Source organism: Triticum dicoccoides, chromosome 3B (assembly GCF_002162155.2).
Source record: "Triticum dicoccoides isolate Atlit2015 ecotype Zavitan chromosome 3B, WEW_v2.0, whole genome shotgun sequence".
NCBI classification, from domain to species: Eukaryota; Viridiplantae; Streptophyta; class Magnoliopsida; order Poales; family Poaceae; genus Triticum; species Triticum dicoccoides.
Window position 1 is genome coordinate 818,144,582 of NC_041385.1, and position 24,223 is coordinate 818,168,804.

Here is a 24,223-nt window from a genome sequence, read left to right on the forward strand (position 1 = left end):
TGTTCAATATCTTCTATGGAGTATTCGGAGGAGGAACCTGCCTTGCAATGCCGAAGAAAATTTGTGCGCCGGACTCGTCGTCATTGAAGCCTGGTTCAGGGGCTATTGAGGGAGTCCTGGATTAGGGGGTGTCCAGATGGCCGGACTATGACCTTTGGCCGGACTCCCAGACTATGAAGATACAAGATTGAAGTCTTCGTCCCGTGTCCGGATAAGACTTTCCTTGGCGTGGAAAGCAAGCTTGGCGATATGATATGAAGATCTCCTCCCAATGTAACCGACTCTGTGTAACCCTAGCCCTCTCCGGTGTCTATATAAACCGGAGAGTTTTTAGTCCGTAGGACGAACAACAATCATACCATAGGCTAGCTTCTAGGGTTTAGCCTCTCTGATCTCATGGTAGATCAACTCTTGTACTACCCATATCATCAATATTAATCAAGCAGGAGTAGGGTTTTACCTCCATCGAGAGGGCCCGAACCTGGGTAAAAACATCGTGTCCCTTATCTCCTATTACCATCCGCCTAGATGCACAGTTCGGGACCCCCTACCCGAGATCCGCCGGTTTTGACACCGACACTCTTCCTCTTGAAGAAATATACCCATGTGTATCTTGAATAATCATCCACAATCACCAAGCAATACTTTATTCCCCCAAGACTATCAAAGGATGGAGGTCCAAAGAGGTCCATGTGAAGGAGCTCCAAGGGTCTCTTCGAGTAGATGATAGTCGTGGGAGGGTGAGCCATCTCATGAAGCTTTCCTTCGATACAAGCACTGCAAGCACGATCTTTGGCAAAACTAACATTTGTTAGTCCACGGACATGGTCCCCCTTGAGAAGACTTTGCAAAGATCTCATATTCACGTGGGCTAAACGGCGATGCCAAAGCCATCCCACGTCAACTTTAGCCATTAGGCATGTCACGGTCTTAGTGGGTCGCTCCGAAAAGTTTATCACATAGAGACCGTTCTCGACATGCCCAACAAAGGCTACTTTAAGAGTCTTGCTCCACAAGAGGGCCACAATATCAATGTCAAAGAAGGTGGAAAAACCCATGAGTGCAAGTTGACGAACGGAAAGTAAATTGTATGCAAGGGACTCAACAAGCATGACTTTGTCGATTGTTAGATCATGAGAAATGACTACCTTGCCCAAGACCAAATACCTTAGAATGTGAGGCATCACCCCACTCGACATTGGTGGGCATAGATGGAATCTTTTGCACGTCCACCACCAAGTCCTTTCTCCCGGTCATGTGATTTGTTACTCCACTATCGAGCAACCATGATCCCCCACCGGAAGCAAACACCTACAAGAGATCAATGCTTGGTTTTAGGTACCCATTTAGTAATGGGTCCTTTGATGTTAGAAACAAGGGTCTTAGGAACCCAAATAGACCATTCAATGTACTCATAAGGAGAACCAACAAATTTAGCATAAACATGTCCATCACTAGCACGACACAACACATATGACGGGTTAAAGTCGCTGGCTTTGTTGGGGAAGATGGTTTTGCCCTTTTTGACATCAACGCCCTTCACATTTTCCTTCTTCTCCTTAGGAGCACCCTCTCCCTCTTTCACAAAAGTTTGCTTGAGAGGAGGTTGTTTGGTCTTGTCGTTCTTCTTCTTATTCTTGGACTTGGGTGCAAACCCAATTCCCTTCTTGGCCACAACTTCCTTTCGTTTGCTCAAAAGGTCGTTGAGGTTCTTCTCACCTTGAATGCATGTCACAAGGCCTTTCTCAAGTTGATCCTTCAACTTGGCATTCTCCTCCACAAGATGCACATGCTCACAACACGGGTTAGTAGCATATGCATTATCAATTAATACCATATGAGGAAAGGTGGCCTTCTCCTTGGTTAGCTTAACTTGGAGTTGAGCACGAGACTCCTTGAGGTTAGCGTCAGCACCCTTCAAGACCTTGTGGGCCTTGTCAAGTATATCAAACTCCTCCTTGAGTCTAGCATGATCAACCCCAAGTTTAGCCTTCTCGGAAGTTAGCACACGAGACACGACAAGAGCATGATCAAGATCTTTTCTTTAAGTTAGCATGGTCATCGTTGTATGACTCCTCAAGAGTCAAACGATGCCCACACTCTTCCCCAAGAGCATTAGAGAGATCCGATATCTCATCGGCATAGTCACGACTATGACCTTCCATCTTAGAGATGGTTTATTCGTGAGCCTCGATCATGTCATTGGCTTCGCCAAGTTGTTCCAAGAGAGCCACAAAGTGCTTCTTGGATTTGCCCTTGAGCTTACTCATAAAAGACTCAAATTCATTCACTTCCTCATTAGACCCATCATGTTCATCAATGCAACCCTCCAAAGGGGGATTAGTAATGATGGTGGTTTTGATGTTGGGGGTTACGTTGTTAGAGGCTTTAGCCGTGAGGCACTTGGCGATGACGTTCTCGTTGGGTGAATCAAAGAGAGACACCCGGGGAGTGGTAGCAATGGCAACGGAGGCCATGGCCATTGCTTCTCCATTTTCATCATCATCGTCATCCTCATGGTATTCTTCTTGAACCACCAACCCATGAGAAGGAGTCTTCTTGGTGAAGTTGTTCTTGTTGGGGAAGGACTTGGCTTTGTCTTTTCGGATGAACATACCACCATTGTATTCCCGCTTCTCGTAAGGACAATCCGCAACAAAGTGGCTCACATTGCCACAGTTGAAACAAGTTCTGACTCGTTGCTTGCCCTTGAAGCCACTTGAGTTGTTCTTGTTGAGGTTGGGTCTTGAGTTCTTCTTGCTCCAAAATTGCCTTGAAGCAAGAGCCATGTGCTCATGACAATCATACTTTGTGTCTTCGGGGTTGCTCTCCTCATCTTCCTCTTCTTCCTCTTCCTCCACAATAACCTTGGCCTTCAAGGCAAGGTTGAGCTTCTTTGACCTTTGAGAATGGAGCACCGCATTGTCGGCGGTCTTGTCCAAGATGCTCATTGCAACGAACTCATCCAACACTTCACTTGAGGTCATGGAGTGGAAGTCCGGTATTTGACGAATGACGGAGGGCATGGCCTTATTGTAGGGCATCATGGCCTTGAGGAACTTGCGCTTGATCCAATTGTCATCCGTGTCCTTGCTCCCATGATCTCGGAGTGAGATCGCGAGTTTGGTCACTCTTCGAAAGAGCTCACGAGGTTCTTCATCTTCTTTCATGGCAAACTCATCGGCTCCATCTTGCACCACTTCATAGTTGGAGCGTTGAATGCTAGCACTTCCTCGATAGAGAGACACAACGCATTGCCATGCGTCTTTGGCCATGGCATGGGGTCGAAGATGAGGGAGATCTTCGGGAAGGATTGCATCTTGGATGATGAAGAGAGCACTCTCATTGAATTGATTATCCAACGCGTCTCTCGGGGTGAAGTTGCTTCGGTCATGTGGATAGAAACCTTCTTTAATGATTCTCCAAAGATTAGTATTCACATGTTTTAAATGTCGCTTGAAGCGATAAACCCAAGAATCAAAATCCTCATTTTTCACAATCTTAGGAGGAGGACCGGCATGATTTAAATAGGTAGAGGGAATCGGTCCTCCATAAGTTGAATTCGGAGTTAGCATCCATCACCTTGTTAGTGGCATCACCCACTTTCAACGACAAGGTAGGTAGTTTAAGCCCTTCTAAGAATTTATTAAACATGCTTTCTATCGTGGTTGTCATGGAGGTTTTCAATGTGTCCAAGGCCACATTGAATTCCTCACGTGACACCATGGTCTCCCCATCACCCGTAGACGAGATCGAATTCACACTGGAGTGTTCCTCCTCCCCATGGTCTACGGTGTCAACCATACTCTTCGGACGGCAAAGCCCTTAATAAAGAGACGAGGCTCTGATACCAATTGAAAGGATCGATATAGTTGACTAGAGGGGGGGGGTGAATAGGCAACTAACAATTTTTAAGCTTTTTTACCAATTTAAACTTTGCAACAAAAAGGTTGTCTAGATATGCAACTATGTGAGCAACCTATATGATGCAATAACAACTAGCACATAAGCAAGCAAGGGATACAACACAAGTAAGCTTGCAAAAGTAAAGGGACGAAATAACCAAGAGTGGAGCCGGTGGAGACGAGGATGTGTTATCGAAGTTCCTTCCTTTTAAAGGGAAGTACGTCTCCGTTAGAGCGGTGTGGAGGCACAATGCTCCCCAAGAAGCCACTAGGGCCACCGTAATCTCCTCACGCCCTCACACAATGCGAGATGCCGTGATTCCACTATTGGTGCCCTTGAAGGCGGCGACCGAACCTTTACAAACAAGGTTGGGGCAATCTCGACAACTTAATTGGAGGCTCCCAACGACACCACGAAGCTTCACCACAATGGATTATGGCTCTGAGGTGACCTCAACCATCTAGGGTGCTCAAACACCCAAGAGTAACAAGATCCTCTAGGGATTAGTGGGGGGAATCAAATTTCTCTTGGTGGAAGTGTAGATTAGGGCCTTCTCAACCAATCCCGAACAAATCAACAAGTTTGATTGGCTAGGGAGAGAGATCGGGCGAAAATGGAGCTTGGAGCAACAATGGAGCTTTTGGGGAAGAGGTAAATCAACTTTGGGGAAGAAGACACCTTTATATAGTGGGGGAAACAATCCAACCGTTACCCCCCCTAGCAGCCACGCACAGAGCGGTACTACCGCTTGGGCAGGGCGGTACTACCGCTGATAGAGCGGTACTACCGTTCCCTCCCAGCGGTACTACCGCGCTCATGAGGGTAGCAGGGTCCTGAGCCCAGAGTGGTACTACCGCACAGTACGGGCGGTACTACCGCTTCAAGCGGTACTACTGCCACTACTGCCGCTACTAGTACCGTAAAACCCGACACGAAAACCAGAGGTTTCGAGTCCAGGCGGTAGTAGCCTGGAACCACTGCGGTACTACGGTCGAAGTCAACAAGCGGTACTACCGCTCGGTGAGCGATACTACCGCTTGACGTGCTTCGGCGGTACTACCGCTGAGGACCGCGGTACTACCGCTGGGACAGGACTAGGCAGGCACGGAGAGGAAGGATGGCTCCAATGAAGCGGAAAGGAACAATGGGTGAGATGAGGATGTGTACGTGTTGAGTCCACCCTAGCCTTACCAAAGCGGATCCCCGCTTGATAGTACGATGACTCCTATGAAACTAGTCCACCAACAGAGAAACGAAGGAGCTACACCGTCTTGAATAAAACACCAGAGGGGAGGTAATTGTCTCGTGCCAAAGGATGAATCTCTGAAAAACTCAACGCACACGATTAGTCTGCAAAAGCATTGTCATCAATCACCAAAACACCTTGGGGATAAATATGCCTTTACACACGGCAACTGCCTAGTGTGCACGTAAGCATATGATAACTCTTTTTTACCGAGTTGCCATGTGTTTTTGCTTGGTACATGGCAATTACCCTAACGTACACGTACATGGAAACTACCCTAACATGCACGTAAGCAGATTGCAACTCTTCCTTTTACATGGCAACTGCCCCAGCATGCTTGTGAGCACATGGCAACTCTCTCAACTGCCTAGTGTTAGTATGTGGCAACTCCTAAAGTTTTGAAATCATGGCAACTACATTAGACCAGACCATACATGGCAACTGCAGTTGTCCGACATGGCAACCGTAGTTCAGCGACATGGCAACTGCAGTTAAACAAACATGGACGAGGGTCTGGACCATGGCAACTGCGGGCGCGCGGTGACTATCACGCGTGGCGTGCGGGACCAGGAGGTACGAGGCCTGACATACGGGCATGTGGGCGTTATCAACTTTTCCCACACGCACGCGTGTGAGAGGGATCGGGAGGGGAAAAAGAGGTGTGTGGGCATTACTTGTTTTTGCCCACACGTAGGTGTGTGGGCTGTTCCTCTTATACACCACACAAAATATGTGGGCAGTCTCCCTAACGCCCACACATGTGGCACTTATCGGCATCGTTAATCTTAGGGGCATTTTAATGTTGTGGATTGGATATTTGAGAAAATATTTTGAGGTACTTGATTGTGGAAGTAACTCCAATCCAACTATCTGTGGTATGTTTTTAGTGATAGGATCACATTAAAGTATTAGTGTGCATTGTTTATGTGTATGGTCTAATTTGATTTTCTTTTTGTCATTTTTTATGCATTAGAGTTCACCCTACCTTAAAGGATGTTTATCCTCCGCCACCGAGTCAGTCTGGTCAATTTTGGAGGCAACCTTGCATGCTGCTTTTTCTACCTTGTTTGTAGTGGCAAATATAGAGTGTTTGACAAAAAACTACCACAATTGGGGCTTCCGTCCCACAGAACTACTACCTTTTTAAAAGTGGCTGATAACTACCAAAAAATTGGAAGCACGTGACTAAAAACTACCAAGTTGACGATTTAACCGTTTTAGAGCGTTTAAACCCGTTTCTGACAGCAGTGACCCACATGTCAGGTGGACGACATCGGTAACGGCTAACGGCGCTCCGTCCCAGCCGTTAGAGTTGGCCGTCGCGGTCGCACCTGGTCGGACCAGGACTAAGCCGGCCGACCAGGCCGCTCGTCCCCACGCTCCCTCACTCTCCCTCGAGCTCTTCTCCTAACCCTAGCCGGCAGCGTTCATGGTGGCGGTGGATGCAAACTCCGGCACCGAATCGCTTGGAGGCATCCCCCCCGACGTGGTTGGAGGCGATGTTGCCGGCTTCTCGGAGGTTGATAACTGGCTAGGCAGCACAAGCTTCGTGGTTCCACAGCCTTCCCAACCGCAATGTCAGCCGTCCCAGATGTCGGTGAGGCCGCCTCCGGTTGTAGTACCATCGACGAGAAGAAGCCTAGGTCGAGGCTGGTGCAAGCTTCCTCGTCCTGCTGGCAAAGCGAGGTATGGCATCTGATTTCTCATAATGTTTATGTAATTTTAGGTTAATTTTAGAAGCATGATATATAGGCTAGTTGCACACTTAGATTCAGGTTACAACCCTGTTTGTGCACAATGGTAAATTGAAATCTGTTAGCAACCTTAACATTGCGTTGTGTTTTTAGTGAATCCAAGCTGTCAGAGAACTGAAAAACTGTTAACTGTCAGAAATCTTAATATTGTCCAGGCCGTTTAATTATAACTATCTTAATCTATGTTGCAGTATTGATGACCCAAAGTGGGAAATTTGGTTTCATTTCCTAGCCAGAGAATCTGTGGTTAGAAGAATTTACCAGTCAGACATATCATATATTACTCTGGTTTCTCTTAGTGCGTCTGAGGGCTGTGGAGCTGATGATTATATGTACTATGTTGTTGATGAGGAGAAAGGAATAGAAGGTCTAGAGCATGTTGGTTGTGAAGATGATGTGCAGCAGATGTTGATCCAACTAGATAAGGAAAAGATTGTGAACATACGAGTTGTTAGAGCAGATGAGCGTTCTAATGCATATGAAAATAGAGATAGTTATTTTGCTGAACATTGCATTAACACACAACAAAGTTGCACGAAGCTAGTGGATGCAACCAAAGACACACATGATGAGCTTAAGAACAATAATCTTCAGAGAGAAGCTGACCTTAACCATTTTGAAGATGACACTGATGTGTCTGAATTTCTTTCTAATGAAGATGGCAACAATGTGGAATTACATACATGCTCCTCCTCTGAAGAAGAAGCTACAAAACAAAATAGATCAATGGTCCAGAAGCTGAAGCCACTGAGAAATCCTGGTCCAACAAGTAGATCACACATGAGGTTGAGAAGAAGGAAAAACCGGACTGGTTTCCTGAAGCAGATGAATTTTGTTTTCCTGGTGATCCTGGAATTAGTGATGAAGAAGAGAGATTGAAGGAGCTTTCAAACTACCAAGTGGTAGGAAGAGAAGGTTGAAGAAGATGAAGGAAAGGGTATGGTTCAATGAAAAGCTTCCAGACTCACAAGAATAATTTTGTAAGGGACTGTACTTCACCAATGTTTATGTGTTCAGAGATGCACCTAGGGATTTTCACATCAGGACTTTGAGGAATTTCCAGTATCACAGAAATGCCCCTGATAGAATTATTGTTTGGTACTCAGAGAGAGCACATGGATGTGATTTTTATATCTGTGCCTCTAAGATAGCTCATGAGCAAACTTTCTGCATCAAGAAGTGTGATATGTTGCACACTTGTGGAGCATGTGCAGAGAACACAAAGGTTACTACAAAGTGGTTGTCCAAATCAGTACAACCAGCATTGGGAGAAGACATTAGAGCTCCTGTGGATGCATCAATAAAAAAATAAGACTAAGTTTTCAGTTGATGTTTCAAGAAGTGTGGCATATAGGGCAAGGAGGAAGGCTGTTGATGTGGTGCAAGGTGACCACAAGCAACAATACTTGAGACTGAGGGATTATCTTCAAGCTGTTCTTGACACAAACGCTCGGAGCAGATGTATTGTAACAACATTTGTTGACCCAGAAAATCCTGCACCCACTCCTAGATTCAAGTACATGTTCTATTGTCTGGCAGCATCAAAGGAAGGGTTTGTGAATGGTTGTATACCATTTATAGGTAATTGTTGTTGAATTTACTGTTATGATTTTTGGGTCATATTTGGCATGTAGCTAATGTTTTACTGCATCCAGGGCTTGATGGGTGTTTGATCAAGTTAACCATTGGACAGCAAATTCTTGCTGCCAAAGGAAGGGATGGCAACAACGACATCTACCCCATAGCTTTTGGTGTGGTTGACAAGGAAGATGGAGATAGTTGGACTTGGTTTTTAACTCAGCTGAGATGCTGCATTGGTAGTGGTAACAAATTTGGAACATACACAATAATATCTGACAGGTAAAAGGTTAGCAAGTAAATCATTGATCATTGTTGCTATAGTATAGTACTTCATGGAATTATTTCAGTGTGTTTGTGTGACCCTGTTTTCTGAATGTATAGGGGTTACTTAAGGCAATAAATGAGTTGTTCCCTGATTCACCTCAAAGATTCTATCTTAGGCACATATATGCAAACTTCCAAGAAGGTGGGTATAGAAGCAAAGAACTAAAGCAGTCTGTTGACCAGGCTAGCTACTCTTACACTAGGCATGGGCATGAATTAGGGATGGCAGCTCTGGAAGCACAGTCTGAGGATGCTTGGAAATGGCTTAAAAATATAGAGGTCTCTGCTTGGGTTATGTATGCTATGGATCATACTTGCAAAACAGATATAGTTGTGAACAACCTTAGTGAAGTCTTCAACAAGATGATACTTGATGTTAGATCCAAACCAATAAGGACAATGTTTGAAGGGATTAGAACCAAGCAGATGATAAAGAGGCAGCAGACTAGGGATAAGTTGCAGACATGTAGGTGGACAATCACACCAAATTACTCAGAGATTTTAGAAGAGAACAAAAAGTATGCCAAGCACTGCCAGGCTAACAGACCTGGTGAGACAATTTGGCAAGTAACAAGCAAAGAAAACCAATATTGTGTGGACATGGCAACATGTACATGTGACTGCAAGAGATGGGACATGACAGGTTGTCCTTGCAGTCATGCCATATCTGCATTTACAAAGCAAAAGCTCCATCCTGAAGACTATGTTAATGAATTCTTTAAGAAGCCACTGTACCTGGAGGCATACAAAGCAATAATTTTCCCTATCCCTGGTCCAGATTGCTGGCTGATACAAACACTCCAGATATCCAGCCTCATGTGTTCAAAGAAAAGGCAGGGAAAAAGCAGACAACAAGGAGGAAGGGTGAGTTTGAGGTTCCAGCTCCTAGAGACACTAGTAGGATGGGTACTATCACCTGTGAAAATTGTGGTTTGGAGGGACATAGGTATACAAATTGCAACAAGACTCTAAGGCCCAGGCTTCACATGAGGAAGACAAGACATCAGGTAATTTTTTTGAACCTGCTACAACAATTTCAGTTCCTCTAGACATACTTTTTCATCCAAAAATAATTTTTAAAAGAAATGTTATGTGTTACAAGCAGGAAAACATGGCAGTTTATGAAGACATAGCTCGTTCATCTAGAATAGTTCCTCTTGCAACTGCAAGAACCACAACAGTTCCTATTGCAACTCCATCTGCATCTGCACCAGGCCCTTCTGCATCTGGCCCAGGCCCTTCTGCATCTGCACCAGGCCCTGCACCAAGAGCTAAAAGAGGTAGGCCTGCAGGTAGAAGGAGGACTCATGGATTCACTGTTCCAAGAGCTGCAACCACTTCAGATAATCAAGTTGGGACCAAGAGGAAGAGAATAACAAGCTCCAAATTAAAAGGTTATTTCTATTGCAGTGGTAACTACTGAAGTGACAGGTAAGCAGAGATGAAACTTGTTATGTGGTCAAGTTGTCTGAACCTATTCTGTGGTCTGAAACCTGTTTGGCAGTTTCTCTATTTGTCTGAACCTATTATGTGGTCTGAACTATGTTTGGCACTTTCTGAATTTGTTTGAACCTGTTCTGTACTCTGAACCCTGTTTGGCACTTTCTGAATTTGTCTGAACCTGTTCTGTGCTCTGAAACATGTTTGGCTATTTCTGAATTTTTCTGAACCTATGAAAATGGGCCTTTGATTGGGCTTTGTTATTGGATCAAACTCACGTAGCCTTCTTTGTTGTCTATAAGAAGGCGAACCCTCTCTCCCCCTACCCAAAACCTAGCCGCCAACACCACTACAACCCAGCCGCCAGCCAAAGAGATGGATCCCAGCCATGGAGAAGTTGTTGATGACCAGGAGGAGTTGGGTAGGGCAGCAAGAAGGGCTGCAAGAGAAGAAAGGTGACGGTGACGACTGGCTGCCAGAATCATGGCAGAACGCAACTCCAACGACGTGAGGTAGTTCAACGAGGTGTTCCCAGCTGGAACCAACATCACTGATGAGCTGATCATTTGGTGGGCTAGAGAGAGGGAGAACTCCCATCGATATCAAGTCACCAGGGCGAGGTGGAGTAGAATTCTTGATTCGGCGTGGTGAATCTATTCTCACTAATGCTTGCTATGGATTTCTCTCTTGAATAAATGTCAGCTTGTATGAATTCTTATTAATTTCTCTGAATGTATGCGAAGTTAACTGAATTTTCTTAATTTTTGCTCTGTAATTGTTTGTGCGTGGTGGTCCATGGTAGTTAATATAGGTCTAGAAGCATCCACACACAAGTAGTAGCCAGCCATGTCTTTAAAGACAACACCCAAAATGTGTAGTCTTCACTTCTCTACTCTTTCTTTCTACTCGACCATTAGCCTATCCAACTTCCCATCCAAAAAACCACCTTCACGCCGGCGATGGCATTTGGAGAGGGTTGGCATAGGGCCCTACGGGAGTTGTGTGCCGGCGACACAAAGACGCTGGAGTATGCACGTGAGGTCAGTTCTTGGTTCAGCAGCCCTACCATGCTGCAAAACCAAGCGCTCGCCGTCAGGGCAGCCGCCACAGACGAGGAGAGGGAGCGCCTGCCTGACCTCCATCGCCCCTTGATTGAAAACCTCATCTAGGCAATGGGTGAAGGTAGCAATTCGCCGGACCCTTTTTAGCGAGCCCGTTGGTATATGTACTAAGACTGCCTGAATCTGCGTCTGGTGGATCACCTAGCTAAACGCATAGTGCCAGTGCTGCCCCTCATGAGGATGATGGATATGCAGCCAGAGTAGGCGCTGCCGGAGCTGGAGCGGCCACCAGTGCAGGAGGAGGAAGCATGCTCATCTAGCAAGAAAAACAAGGGCAAAAAGAGAGCTTCCAAGGTCCTGCTCCTCGTTCAGTGCGTCTTCGTCTACTGCGTTAGTACTGAGGATGCTGCAATGTAGATGATGATGCTGCAGTGTATGATCTACCTGTTTTAAGTTTAGCAACTTAGATCAATGTATGTGATCCTGCGAAGTACTATATTTTAAGTTAGCATGGTTGATCTATGTGAATGAAACCTGCTCTGATGTACCTCTGAATCTGAATTATTGTGCACTGTCTCTGAATCTGCACAAGTTTCTGTCAACTTTAAATAGCACAAGTTTCACCATGCAATAACTATAGCATAACTACCACCCACAACTACCACCAAGTCTCACCGAATTCAACTTCTTTACTGCATCACTCCACCTCTCTTTACTATGTCTCCTCTTTCTTAAACTACTTAACATCAACCTCACTGGATCTCCACAACTTCACCTCACTCGCCACTTCTCTCACAACCACATCCTCTCTGCACCCATGGCTGGTTCCTCCTCCACACTAGACCCATGGCTCAACCCATTCCCCAGTGGCAAGGGCTGGGTTGCCATGCTATTTGGTTCGGCGCGCGGCGACCATGATCTATTCCTGGACTACATGAAGATAGCTACGAGATACAACAGCGTGGATGGACTAGTAGATGCTGCAGACCTAGTCCAGAAGAAGGCGACGCCTCAAGAGAAGAAGTGCATGCAGCAGAGCTATGGAACTAAAGGTAAGGGTATCATGCCCATCGACACTCTATTATGGGCAATGAGAGAGGCAGAGTCCTCCGATGATGGCCAGCGTAAGCAATGGGAAGCCCACCGCTATGTTGCTCCGGCACAAGCTGCAACTGATGTAGCAGTGCAGGAAGAGGACGGCGACGACTTGCAGATAGTTGCGCCACCTGCAGAGTAGGCTCGCCGCCGTCCCCCTCCCATCATCATCATCGACGAAGACGATGAAGAGGAGGAAGTGCAGAAGCATACAAATCCAAGGAAGATCAAGCAAATCAAGCGTCGCTCTGCATGCTTAGCAAATCCTAAAGATGAGCAGTAGATCCAATGTTATTTAAGTTGCCTAAGTGAACCTATCTCTGAAACCTTCTCTGAAATTAGTGTTAGCTAATTCAGTTTCGCCAGTGTTCACAAGTTCAATATCGTCAATTATGTTTATCTGAAACTTGATTTGCATGTATGCGCCTTCTATGTTAGAGAGACTATGTGCTATCTATGTTACAGAGAATATGTGCTATCTCTGGTGTATCCAAGATCAGATAATTCTATGTGCTATCTATGTGCTATATATAGGTCAGTACTGGATGCAACAAATTACGATAACAAATATAGAAATTTAACATCATCATGGACTATAGTTCATAAGCTAACTTACTATCCATACTTAGCATTACAACTTGGAGTTCATAGGCAGTTAATATCTGAAAGCATTACAGATCACATGCAGTGCCATGGGCACCACATAACAAATCCCCAAAATGATCTGAAACCAGGACAGTTCATAGGCAGTTCATATCTAGTATTATAGCTAGCTAAGATGCATATTTGCATCAAATAACATAGCAAGGCCAGTTATATATATAGGCCTCATATATACTTACCATCCAGAGCTGCCACTTCACTCCTCCATCACAACTTCCTTGATCTTGTCCAACTTTTCCTTGCACCCATGACCAACCTTCAGGAGCTTAGCAATGATATTCCCCAGCTTCTTCTTCTCTTCTTTAAGGTGGTCTCTGTCCACCTCTATCTCCTTCATGGCCTTCCTTGTGTTTTGGATTATATCAGCTTGACTCTAAAGGATGCACCTCTGTTCTTTTTTGAGCTTAAGCTTCTCCATTTCAAGCTCAATATTTGCCTGCTCCTCAAGTTGCTTCTTCTTCTCCTTCAATTCATTCACTGCCTGGCTTGTGCAATCCATGTCATGAGATTTGATTCCATCCTGATAATCAAACAACTTGGACACATCATCCACCAACTGGCTATATTGATTGGCCAGAGAACCAAGCTCCTTCTGCAGTTTTGCAACCTCTGTCGCATGAGCCTCATTTTCCTGGGCTCTACCAAGGTTCTGCTCATGATACATATCCCAGAGCTTGGTTAAGCACCTTTGCAGAATTATAGGCCAGGGGGCATCTACCCACTCCAGAACACCACAGTTCACACCATCCTGAAAATCAAATTATATTTGCAGTGAACACCACAGATAACAAGCAAATTCAGAATAACAAATCATAAACACATGTGCTATACATAGGTGCACTAGCTAGCTCTATACTAAAAATACAACACATCAATATGTTTCCAGTGCTCTCTGCTACAAGTACAATATTCAGACATACATAAGTTTTCACACATAAGGAAAATTCAGAAAAACAACAACTAAACGCTACTCTGTTTCCACTACATAGCAGAAAATCAAGCTAATCAAATCCACACCAACTTGGTCCATTACCTCAGTAGCACATCCGATGAATCTCCTGCCAGTGTCAGTGCCTTCAAATGCCACAAACTTGCCTGCCCTCTGCCTGTGCAGGATGCACCTTCTGTCAGATTCAGTCACAAGCCCACAGAAGCTTGGGTCTATCACAGTGTCAGGAGTTTGCTGCAGCAGCAAAACATATATGTATCAACTACAACTCACATATATGAACTTAAATGGAAGAAATCTCAATTATCTTCAAACCCTAACCCTAACCCTAGAACACACAGGAAGGAGAGGAGATGATACACTACTAGAGAAAAGCTTAGTAGTGGCGCTGGTTTTTTACATACCAGTAGCGTGGGCACCCGCGCTACTGCTAGGGCGCTACAGCTATTATTTAACAGTAGCGCGTTTCTGAACAAGCGATGCAGCTAAAATACTTATTAGTAGCGCTGCTTCCTCCACCAACGCTACTACTATCATCACGTAGTAGTAGCGCCCTATTTTCTCCCCACGCTACTACTAGGCAAATAGAAATAAAAAATAAAAAAAGCAGTCAGGTGCAATATTCATGGAAATCAAGACAAGTCCAGTGCAAATAAACTAAGTTCACAGAACCATCTCACAAACATTAACGACAGTACCACATTTAATATAACCACACAATCTCACAAACTCATATAGTAGTCAACAATGCATGGATAGATCATAGTTGATAAGTCTACTAGGTAGTCATACTAGCATATATATGGTTCAACAGCCACACGCATGCATATGAAGTTCTAGATGATGTCGATGACGACCATCATCCTCAAGCCTGGGCGGTGGGTGTTCCTGATAGTAATTAGGATTGCTTGTCCAACATGAAGATTCTTGCCGACGAGGAAGCTCTTCCACCCACTCGAGTTGAAGTGTGTGCGGCCGTCCGTGTCCACGCCGTACGCACAAGTGGTGACGGAGCCCCTTGCGGTAAGGCGTATTCCAGCAGAGCCTTCTTCATCAGGCTTGATACCACAACTCTCAGATAGGCTCTTTGGTAATTTCTGAATAAGAAAAACATATCAATTAATAAGTAGCCTCACACATTCTACACGAAGCATATATATCATCGGACTCTACACTAAGCATATATATCATCGGACTCTACACTAAGTGTATATATCATCGGACTCTACACTAAGTATAACAATAAAGCTTATAAGATTCACTAAGCATATATATCATCGGACTCTACGCTAAGTATAACAATAAAGCATATAAGATTCACTAAGCATATAAGATTCACTAAGCATATATATGATCGGACTCTACACTAAGTATAACAATAAAGCATATAAGATTCACTAAGCATATATATCATCGGACTCTACACTAAGTATAATAATAAAGCATATCATCAAATTACTCTAAAAACTACAGTAAATGCAACATACCATCATATGCCGATCAACCATGGTACTTGTCAGGCGGGTCACGAATGGCACCCCGACGAAGTCAGCACGTGGCGGAATGATGTCCCATAGGTTGCACACCTCCTCCTCGCTCAACTTCATTCTTTGAGCTACGATGGCATCACCGAGTGGGTCGTCATCATCCTCATCATCCTCATAATCTTCTGCTTTGTTGATATAAATCACGGCCAGCTTGGGTCTTTCAGCTCTGAAGGAGAAGCTGATCAACTCACCATCGGTGATACACATGTTCTCGATGAAATGGACCCATCCATCTCCTCCAACCCGCGTCATCTTTCGTCCTTTCTCGATCTCCATAGTGTACGGGCCCCCAGGAGCCTCAAAGGTCACAGAGTCTCCAGTCAGATTGTTGAATTCTGACCTCACATTGCATGGGACGATCTGTGTACAAAAAGAAAAATGATATATACATGATGCATTAATGCCAATAACACTAAAAATAAAATAGTAGTTACTAGTTTCATATAATTTATTACCGCCGCATGAAGAAAACTAGACTCGAAGTAGATGCCAAACAGCGTGCCAGTTGCAAGGCTACTGGCGCACCTTGACTTGCACCGTTGACATGTCGGTGGTGGTGGTGGTGGCGCTATTTCCCTAAAGCAATATGATTAAAGGATTAACGATCCAAAAAGTAAACATAAAGTTTTCATAGCTAGAGTTCACATGGCAAGCAAAATAACAACTAAAAAGTAAACATAAAGTTCAGTCCAACAATCATAAAGCTAGCAATCTAGTAAACTAATGTCCCCAACTCTTCAGATGAAGGGTCGCTATCAGCATGAAATTTGCACTAAACACAAGGTTAAACAATACTAGTAGCTCAATAATCTAGAGATGTAACAAACAAATATATGGCAAAACATAACAATACTTTGATCTCATCTCATCTTCGTTAATCACAACAAAGCACACTAAATAAACTACCCCCTTCTTATCAGTAATCCTAAATCTTGATGATTTCTCACAACAAAGCACACTAAATAAACATGAGCTTGTAGCTTTGTCTCTCACATGAACAACACCTATAGAACATCCTATAGAAGGACACTTGATACAACCCGAACCGAGCACTTAACTCCTATAGAAGCAATATCCATAACATCACATCAGAAAAGTCGAAACCGCCCAACCACAAAGCAAAAAATCAAACATGAGCCAGCCCAATCCAATGCCAAATCATGTCAGCAACAACCAACCCAAATCCTCTACTCTCTCCCCTATGTGAGTACTCCTACTTTTTGCGATACAGAAGAATTATTACTATCACATTTCACAGATATGGAATTCTTGTTGCTTTGCACTAGATAGGTAGGTATCTGAACAAGTGAATGGATATCCCTTCAAGATAACAGTCTGCCTAGTCTAGATAGATTGCTCCAAGATTCGCACTGGTCACCGGCATACGCGACCGTGGGGCATGGAAGAAGCTACTGCACGACCGTGAGCAATCCCTAAATCCCAAAACATGGCGAGCCACCGCGGCAAATCGATTGGAGCCCCTACGATGAACCCTAACCGAGAGATACAGAGGAGCTACTGTGGCGCGCGCAGGGAGGAGGAGATCGAGAGGGGGACTTACGGGGCTGGAGCGTCGGAGGAGGCGAGAGGCGACCGCGCGTGGTGGCGGCGCACGGCACCGTCGACGGGGGTGAGGCGGCCGGGGACAAACCCTAACCGCGGCGGCGTCGTCGTCGGGCGGAGGGGATTGTGTGAGACGAGGGGGGTGCGGGGGCGCTCGCGGGCTGGTTTTCTTTAGCTATAATAGTAGCGCTGGTTGGAGCACCACGCTACTGGTAAGCCCACCAGCTGTAGCGCCTTTTCAGAACAAACGCTACAGCTAAGTGGGCTACAGATGCTGCCCTGCGACCCATGTAACAGTAGCGCGACCCAAACAAACAAACGCTGCTGCTATATGTTAGTAGTAGCGTGTTTTCTACACAGCGCTACTGGTACATACTAGTAGCGTGGGGTAAAAAAACTCGCTACTGGTAAACTTCTATCTATAAGCATTTTCCTAGTAGTGATAGAGTTAGCTGACTTACGAAATACTCCATCTGCATGCTGCTGAACTCGCTCATGAGCTCGTCATCGTCGTCTGAGGTCTCGTTACTATTGGGCCAGGACGGCATGGTCGGTCGTGGCGTCGCCGGAGAGCGAGAAGAAGCAGAGGAGAGCAGAGTGGGGAGTGAGCTCGGGGGAGAGTGAGGGAGCAGGTGGGGACGAGCCCGGTCGGCCAGCTTATACCTGGTCCAATGCGGCCTGGTCGGCCCGGTCGGCCAGGTGCGACCGACGAGCGAGCAACTCTAACGGCTGGGACGGAGCACCGTTAGCTGTTACCACTGTCGTCCACCTGACATGTGGGCCACTGCTGTCAGAAACGGGTTTAAACGCTCAAAAACGGTCAAATCGTCAACTTGGTAGTTTTTAGTCACGCGCTTCCAATTTTTTGGTAGTTATCAGCCATTTTTAAAAAAGTGGTAGTTCTGTGGGACGGAAGCCTCAATTGTGGTAGTTTTTTGTCAAACACTCGGCAAATATATATTTGTGCTTTCCAAAAATAAATGAAGTGGAATCATATAATGGCCTGTGGAATACGTACTGTATTACTGAATGCATGTGTTCACCAGTTGCATAATGGGGTAGAACTTATATATTTCAACAAATTGTTGTTCACGATGGAATGAACCAAATCCAAATATTCTCAACCTTTTCTGTATCAAAGTACAAGTTCAGATAATCTGCAACGATTTACCCAGCCCTACCCCCGTTTCTTGAAAGTAAGAATGACGATAACGATGACGATAACAGTAAGCAGAAGCAAGAAGAGAAACAACAGTAGATAGAAAGCCATGTGCTGCTGGTGCTGGTGGTGCTGCTGCTGACGCATCAACGCCATGTGCTGCTGCTGCTGCAGCGCAATGGAGTTTTGTGCCACCGCAGCAACCTGCAGCACCTCCCGTCCGGACAGCGCGCTGCCCTCACCTCCATGACCACCCTGTAGGGGGAATGGCACCGACCACGGCCCAATGTCCATCGTGTTAGGATACCTCATCATGACCTGCTCAGGAAGCATTCCATTTCCGACCATTGGCCTATGGTTGGGGACAGTTGGGACGCTTCCGACCATTGGCCTATGGTTGGGGACAGTTGGGACGCTGGTTATGTTGCCCATCTTCCCCTGACTCGGCTGGTTCCTGCTGATTGGAGATATTTCTCCCTTGACTAAGTTGGTCCTCCTGTCTTGATCGCCGCCTCCAGCATTTGCTGGCCTGGCCTTGTCGACGAGGCCGCCGTTATGACGCCTCCATTGCTGGGAAACTCTCCTAGGGTCATCCACGCAGAAACATTCGGGGTCGTCATCGGAGTCATCAAACAAATCATCGGATGTGTCGCTGTGGTCGTATGGATCCTCCATTCGTTGTGCCGATGGTTGCATAACCGGCTGCATCAGCGGTGGCGGCATCTTGAGGCCCGCAGGCCCCTGTGGCGTGGGATCCATCTTATTGAGTTCCCTTTTGACCTTTTCACCTTCTTGGTTGTCCACACAAGGCATTGATGGAGGAAGCTCCTCCAAGGTGGATGCGCCACCTACCTACAAGGAAGAAGAAACTGCTGGATTTCAAAGGATTCATTTGCACAACTTTAATTAACACTTATCTCCTAGCAGTGAAAAGTACATCGATTATTATTTTTAAAACCGGTAAAAGAAAAGTACATCTCTGTTTACATATAATCCAGCTTTTCTACTCCAGTTCATTGCAGGATCATACCTGGTGTATTGAAGACCCTGGGTCATCTCTTGATTCTTCAGCACTGTTCATCTCATTTAGCTTATGAATTATCTCGTCTATTGAAGGTCTTTTGTGTTGATCAGTGTCCACACATTTTCGAGCTATCTCAATGCAGCACTCCATTTGAGGGCTCTTCACGTCTATTGATTTATGCCACTGCAAAAGTTTAGACATATTGTAAGAGACGACAATTTTTTTATGACAATGAAGGATCCCTCTGCATCACGTGATGCACACATCCATATTTAGGATGACATTAAGGTAGTTATGCTATGTAATTCCTGAGTTTGTAGTGTCCTATAGCCTGTCATCCTCTTTTTTTCTTCATTTTGCCTTCAATCCGAACCAATATTTCAAATAGCACGCTATTTCGCCGTTATAACGCGGTTATAGCATATTTAGAAGGGAGACGTTACGTTTTGGCAAAATCGGACGCTATGGCGCTAATCGCGTAATTAGCGCGCTACACACGCTATAACGTTGTAACGTTGTAACGTTATAACATGTAGACCATGCAAAACTGAAATAAGCACAGCCCAGCAGGCCCAGCAGGCCAAAACCAACCCACGACCATTAGCTTTCTCACTCCTTTTAGCAGATTCTCCCACAAGCTTTCTCACTCCTTTTATCAGATGCATATATTGCTTGCTCCTATGAAAAATTTAGTTGCTTAAATACTTTATTTCTAGATATATTTGATTTTTTTGCAAACGCTATTTTGAAATATAGCACGCTATTAGCGCGCTATAACTTGTGTAGCGTTTTGAGAAGGGCCTTGCTATATTTTGTAGCGCGTTATTTAAAATATTTTCTGAACGCTTGTGATAAATGGTGTATTTGTGCATCATCAGATGAAAAGGCCAAGGGAAGTTTTTTGTTTCATTATCTGAAAAACACACATAGGCTACGATGCATTTTTGTTTCATTATCTAAAAAGTAAGTAAACAAGATGTTGCTACACCCATCAAGATTCTACCTTGGGAAATGAGTTTGTTTGATACAATATTGCTCTCCCCATTGCAAAATATATGATGTATTGCACGGTCTCTGACATGTAAATTTTGCAGGTTACTTTTGAAATATATATAAGTACGAAATATACATCACATGTATTAAGCCACACATTGCATGCCAAATCTAATAAACAAAACTCTTCACGTAACAAATATTTTAAAAAATATTAATCAATGTTAGAGAAACTCAACTACATGTTCTTAAACTTCACAAACTTTTGAATGATAACTCCTGAAGAATTGTTGTATAGATCGTATCAAGTTTTTTCTAAAAATTAGTTTGCAGAGTTATACATGTTCTAAAATTCCTAGAAGGAAAGAACATTGCTTCAGAGACTTTGGATACTACATAGGAGAAGCAGTTCTATGGTGAAAATTGTGAATCACAGCAAGTGCTTATCGTCATCCTACTACTCAAGCGCACACAAATTAAAACAAAAGGGAGATGGCAAAGTAATGGTATTCCTTTGTATGCCGTTACAACCATCTTTCTATATAGTATTTGAAGTAGGGTGGTAGTACAGTGAGTTCGATCGGCAATAATAGAACGACATTGAAAGTGAACATCGTCTCTTTAATTGTTTGCATCCGTCAATAGCTAGTTTGTAAAGTGCTCTGCAATTGAATAAGATTTGACAGTATGATATATTTTTTATGAAAGGCAAACGTATTTTGCTGCTTTCACTAACTATGTGACTTGTGACAGTATGAGACGTAATACGCCAAAGGCTAACATAATTCAACAAGACCGACCTAAATGGTAAGTATATTGTCCTTACATTTTCAAAATCATAGTTGTCACTCCCCGTTAACAGCTTTATGAATACAACGCCGAAACTGAATATGTCTGACTTGAATGATATTTCACCCTTGTCTATGATTTCTGGTGCAATATATCCCCTGCATGACAACATGATAAAGCAGAACAAACTCGGTATCAACATGAAAAGGATGGAATCTTAACAAGCTCAGTTTACCTTTTGCCAGGAGTGCTTTTTGTGAAAATTCTGGACTGTCCTTCATGAAACCATCTTGACAAGCCAAAGTCGGTAATTTTGGGTTCCATGTGAGCATCCAGCAGAACGTTTTCAGGTTTGAGGTCCAGATGATTAATGCGTTCTTTGTGTAAATATTGCAAACCATGGCAGATTCCCTTGATCATTTGATATTGCCTTGTCCATTCAATTGTTTTCTCTGTAAAAGCAAACAGAAGTGCATTCAAATCCAGTAGCGTATTTGTCCTTGATCTCCATGAGTTTTTTTTAGGTAACCTGGCAGGTGCTCTGCCCTTTCATTGAAGATTAGAAAGGTACAGGGGAGGGCCAAAGGGCCAAGGGAAAGACAAAAACCAAAAAAGAGATCCATGAGTTTTGCAGGACTATCAACCGCCTTTTGTGAAAGAGAGGATTGAGTTTTTCAAGGGAGTTTAGATGCAAAGTTGGATCACGCAGTATGAATAACCAGCACATTAAAGGAAACTACTTTGAAATTGAAAAGCAGAGTATAAATTTGCGAGGTCTGTACCTGTAAGATAAAGCTGAAGGCTTCCATTAGGAGCGTAGTCAAAGACGAGCAGCCTTTGCCGTACCTCTGCCATAACTTTTTTTCCGTCGTGTTCCATCAGTTCCCCTTGTGTATCTGAACAATAGCCTAGGAATCTCACTATATTGTTGTGCTTTACCCTCATTAGACAGTGGACCTCATCCTGAAATAACTGATCCGAAAAATCTTGCGATATGGAAAGCTTCTTGACAGCAACCTTGCCACTTGGAAGGTCTCCCTGTTTTACATAGTATTTTTTTTTGTTTTTTTAAAAGTATTTTGTTAATTATTGGGCTGGGAAAATATAGGGAGAAAAAGAAAGATGCCTTACCAGGTAAACAACTCCAAACCCACCACGACCAATTTCTCGGGAGAAACCGCCTGTAATGGACTTAATGAGTGAATATGGTAGCCTGGTCGGCTCTGCACTTGCATCACCCATTATGCGCTCCAGCGCTCCAAATTCAGCTTCTTGATCCGCCATTCCTCCTACACTAGGAGATAAAAAACCGAGTTAATACGACCAGCAACCCGGCTGGCATACACTGAACGCTCTCTCTCTCTCTCTGCCCGCCAATAACTCCTGATCTGATGATGATCTACAAAGAAACCCTGATGTCGAGATTTTTAGATCAAGGGTTCATGAACATTTAGAAATCATGTCGGGGAGTCGGTCACTAACCAGCTGGAGATAGATAGGTCCAAGGAGATCGGCCAGCCGAGCTGTTTGCTCCTCCCCGGTGACGTGAAACCCTGGCTGGCTTTAGATCTGGAGTCTGGGCTGGGAAGGGGAACGGGAACGAACAATCATTTCTTCCTTATCTCTGTACGCTTGAGTCAACAGTCTCTACGTGTGAGTCAACGGTCCACGCGGGTTCCCTTTTTACCAGGATGAATGATCGGTGCCGAGAACCCAATGCGCAAAGTAACTGCCACAGTGTGGGCATCGTCGTCATGTTCGTACAGTGTGGGCAAAATCTAATCAATTTTTTTAATTAAGAAATATGCAGTCACAACAAAAGAAAGCTAGATATGTCTCCTGTTTCCCCTCCCCCCTCTGCCGGCCGCTCCGGTGACAGGAGGGTGGGGGAACCCCGGATCTACACTCTGGCGTGTATATAGGGCGTGGTTAGTTAGATCCGGCCGCCACTGGCAGGGTGAAGGAGTTGGCGTCGCATGGGAATAAGTGTCCTGGAGCTCATCCTCCACCTCGGCGAGGTCTCTTGCGGCGTCGCCGTCAAGCTCCTGGCGGTTGGTGCTTGCGGATTCGCGGATCCGGCAAGTTTTTGTGCTCTGGGCGGGGTCGTCGTGGCGGAGGCGACGGCTGCACTGTGGGGCTTCGATTCCCCCGTTCTGTCTTCGTCACACCGAGGTTGGCTCCGACCTCGACGTGGAGCTCGTGGGAAGGGTGCAGCGGCGGTCCGGCGGCTGGCGTTCGGCGCTTCATCTGCATGTACAGGAGTTCGTAGTCTCTGGATTGATGTGAAGCTTCGCCGGCGGTGGTTCCCTTGCTGGTGCGCTGGTCTTTGCAGGCCTTAGATCGGAGTCTTCCCGTCCGCGAGAAATCCTGCTCACCACAAGCTCAAGGCAGCTTCAGGAGCGAACCGGTGGCGGTGCGACTGCGCGTCTCATATCGGCGATGGAATCTGTTATTCACTGGTCAAAGGACCTCGTTGTAATTTCTTTTACTATTGAGGTCTTCTGTACCGTAGGTGAAGTTTCTATATAATTCCAGGGACCTTTTTGCAAAAAACAAAAAAAAAGCTAGAATAGATCAAATTGCATCTATCTGTGAACTGAGGCGCAACAGGCTAAGCAAAGATTCAATTGCGATGTAGAATTCTACCTATATCCCAACAGAATATTATAGGAACTTATAAAACATCTACTCCCTCCGTCCCAAAATAAGTGTCTCAACTTCGTACTAGAGTTAGTACAAAGTTGTACTAAGCTTGAGACACTTATTTTGGAATAGAGGGAGTACATGACAATGACTTTACGGTTAGCACGCACAATCACTACAAGAAATATGTCAACTAGTGATCTTTTGTCAGTGACCCTGGAAGAATTGGTCATAAATTTATGACCATTTTAGACCAATAGGTCAAAAGCTGTTGGGGGGGGGGGCTCCAAACCCTAACCTAATCATGCTGGATGGTCAGAAAGGTCATAATGTCATTACAGGAAATGGTCATAAAAGCGGGAAGCACTGTCCACTGCCTCACGCCTAGTTGATAACGACCAATATAACATGGTCACTACACTTGATTTTGAATGAATTAGGATGATTAGGCAGCCACCTCAGCAAGCTCGCTTATGTGTCACTATC

At 44.8% G+C, this 24,223-nt stretch overlaps 1 protein-coding gene across 2 annotated transcripts; it reads right to left on the reverse strand.

The window, feature by feature from the left end:
• Positions 1 to 18,229: 18,229 nt before the first annotated feature.
• Positions 18,230 to 22,723, reverse strand: LOC119282454 (LEAF RUST 10 DISEASE-RESISTANCE LOCUS RECEPTOR-LIKE PROTEIN KINASE-like 2.8). Of its 2 annotated transcripts, none has more exons than XM_037562682.1 (7): positions 22,577 to 22,723; positions 22,226 to 22,388; positions 21,877 to 22,132; positions 21,330 to 21,546; positions 21,132 to 21,252; positions 19,319 to 19,495; positions 18,230 to 19,140 (listed from the first exon to the last, which is right to left on the reverse strand). In XM_037562682.1, the coding sequence occupies exons 2-7, from the start codon at positions 22,376 to 22,378 to the stop codon at positions 18,307 to 18,309; spliced, it is 1,758 nt and encodes a 585-aa protein (XP_037418579.1). In that variant the 5' UTR covers positions 22,379 to 22,388; positions 22,577 to 22,723; the 3' UTR covers positions 18,230 to 18,306. The 2 variants fall into 2 exon arrangements, with proteins under 2 accessions (XP_037418579.1, XP_037418578.1); XM_037562681.1 differs by having other exon boundaries at positions 22,226 to 22,383; positions 22,577 to 22,722.
• Between the last annotated feature and the right edge of the window lie 1,500 nt (positions 22,724 to 24,223).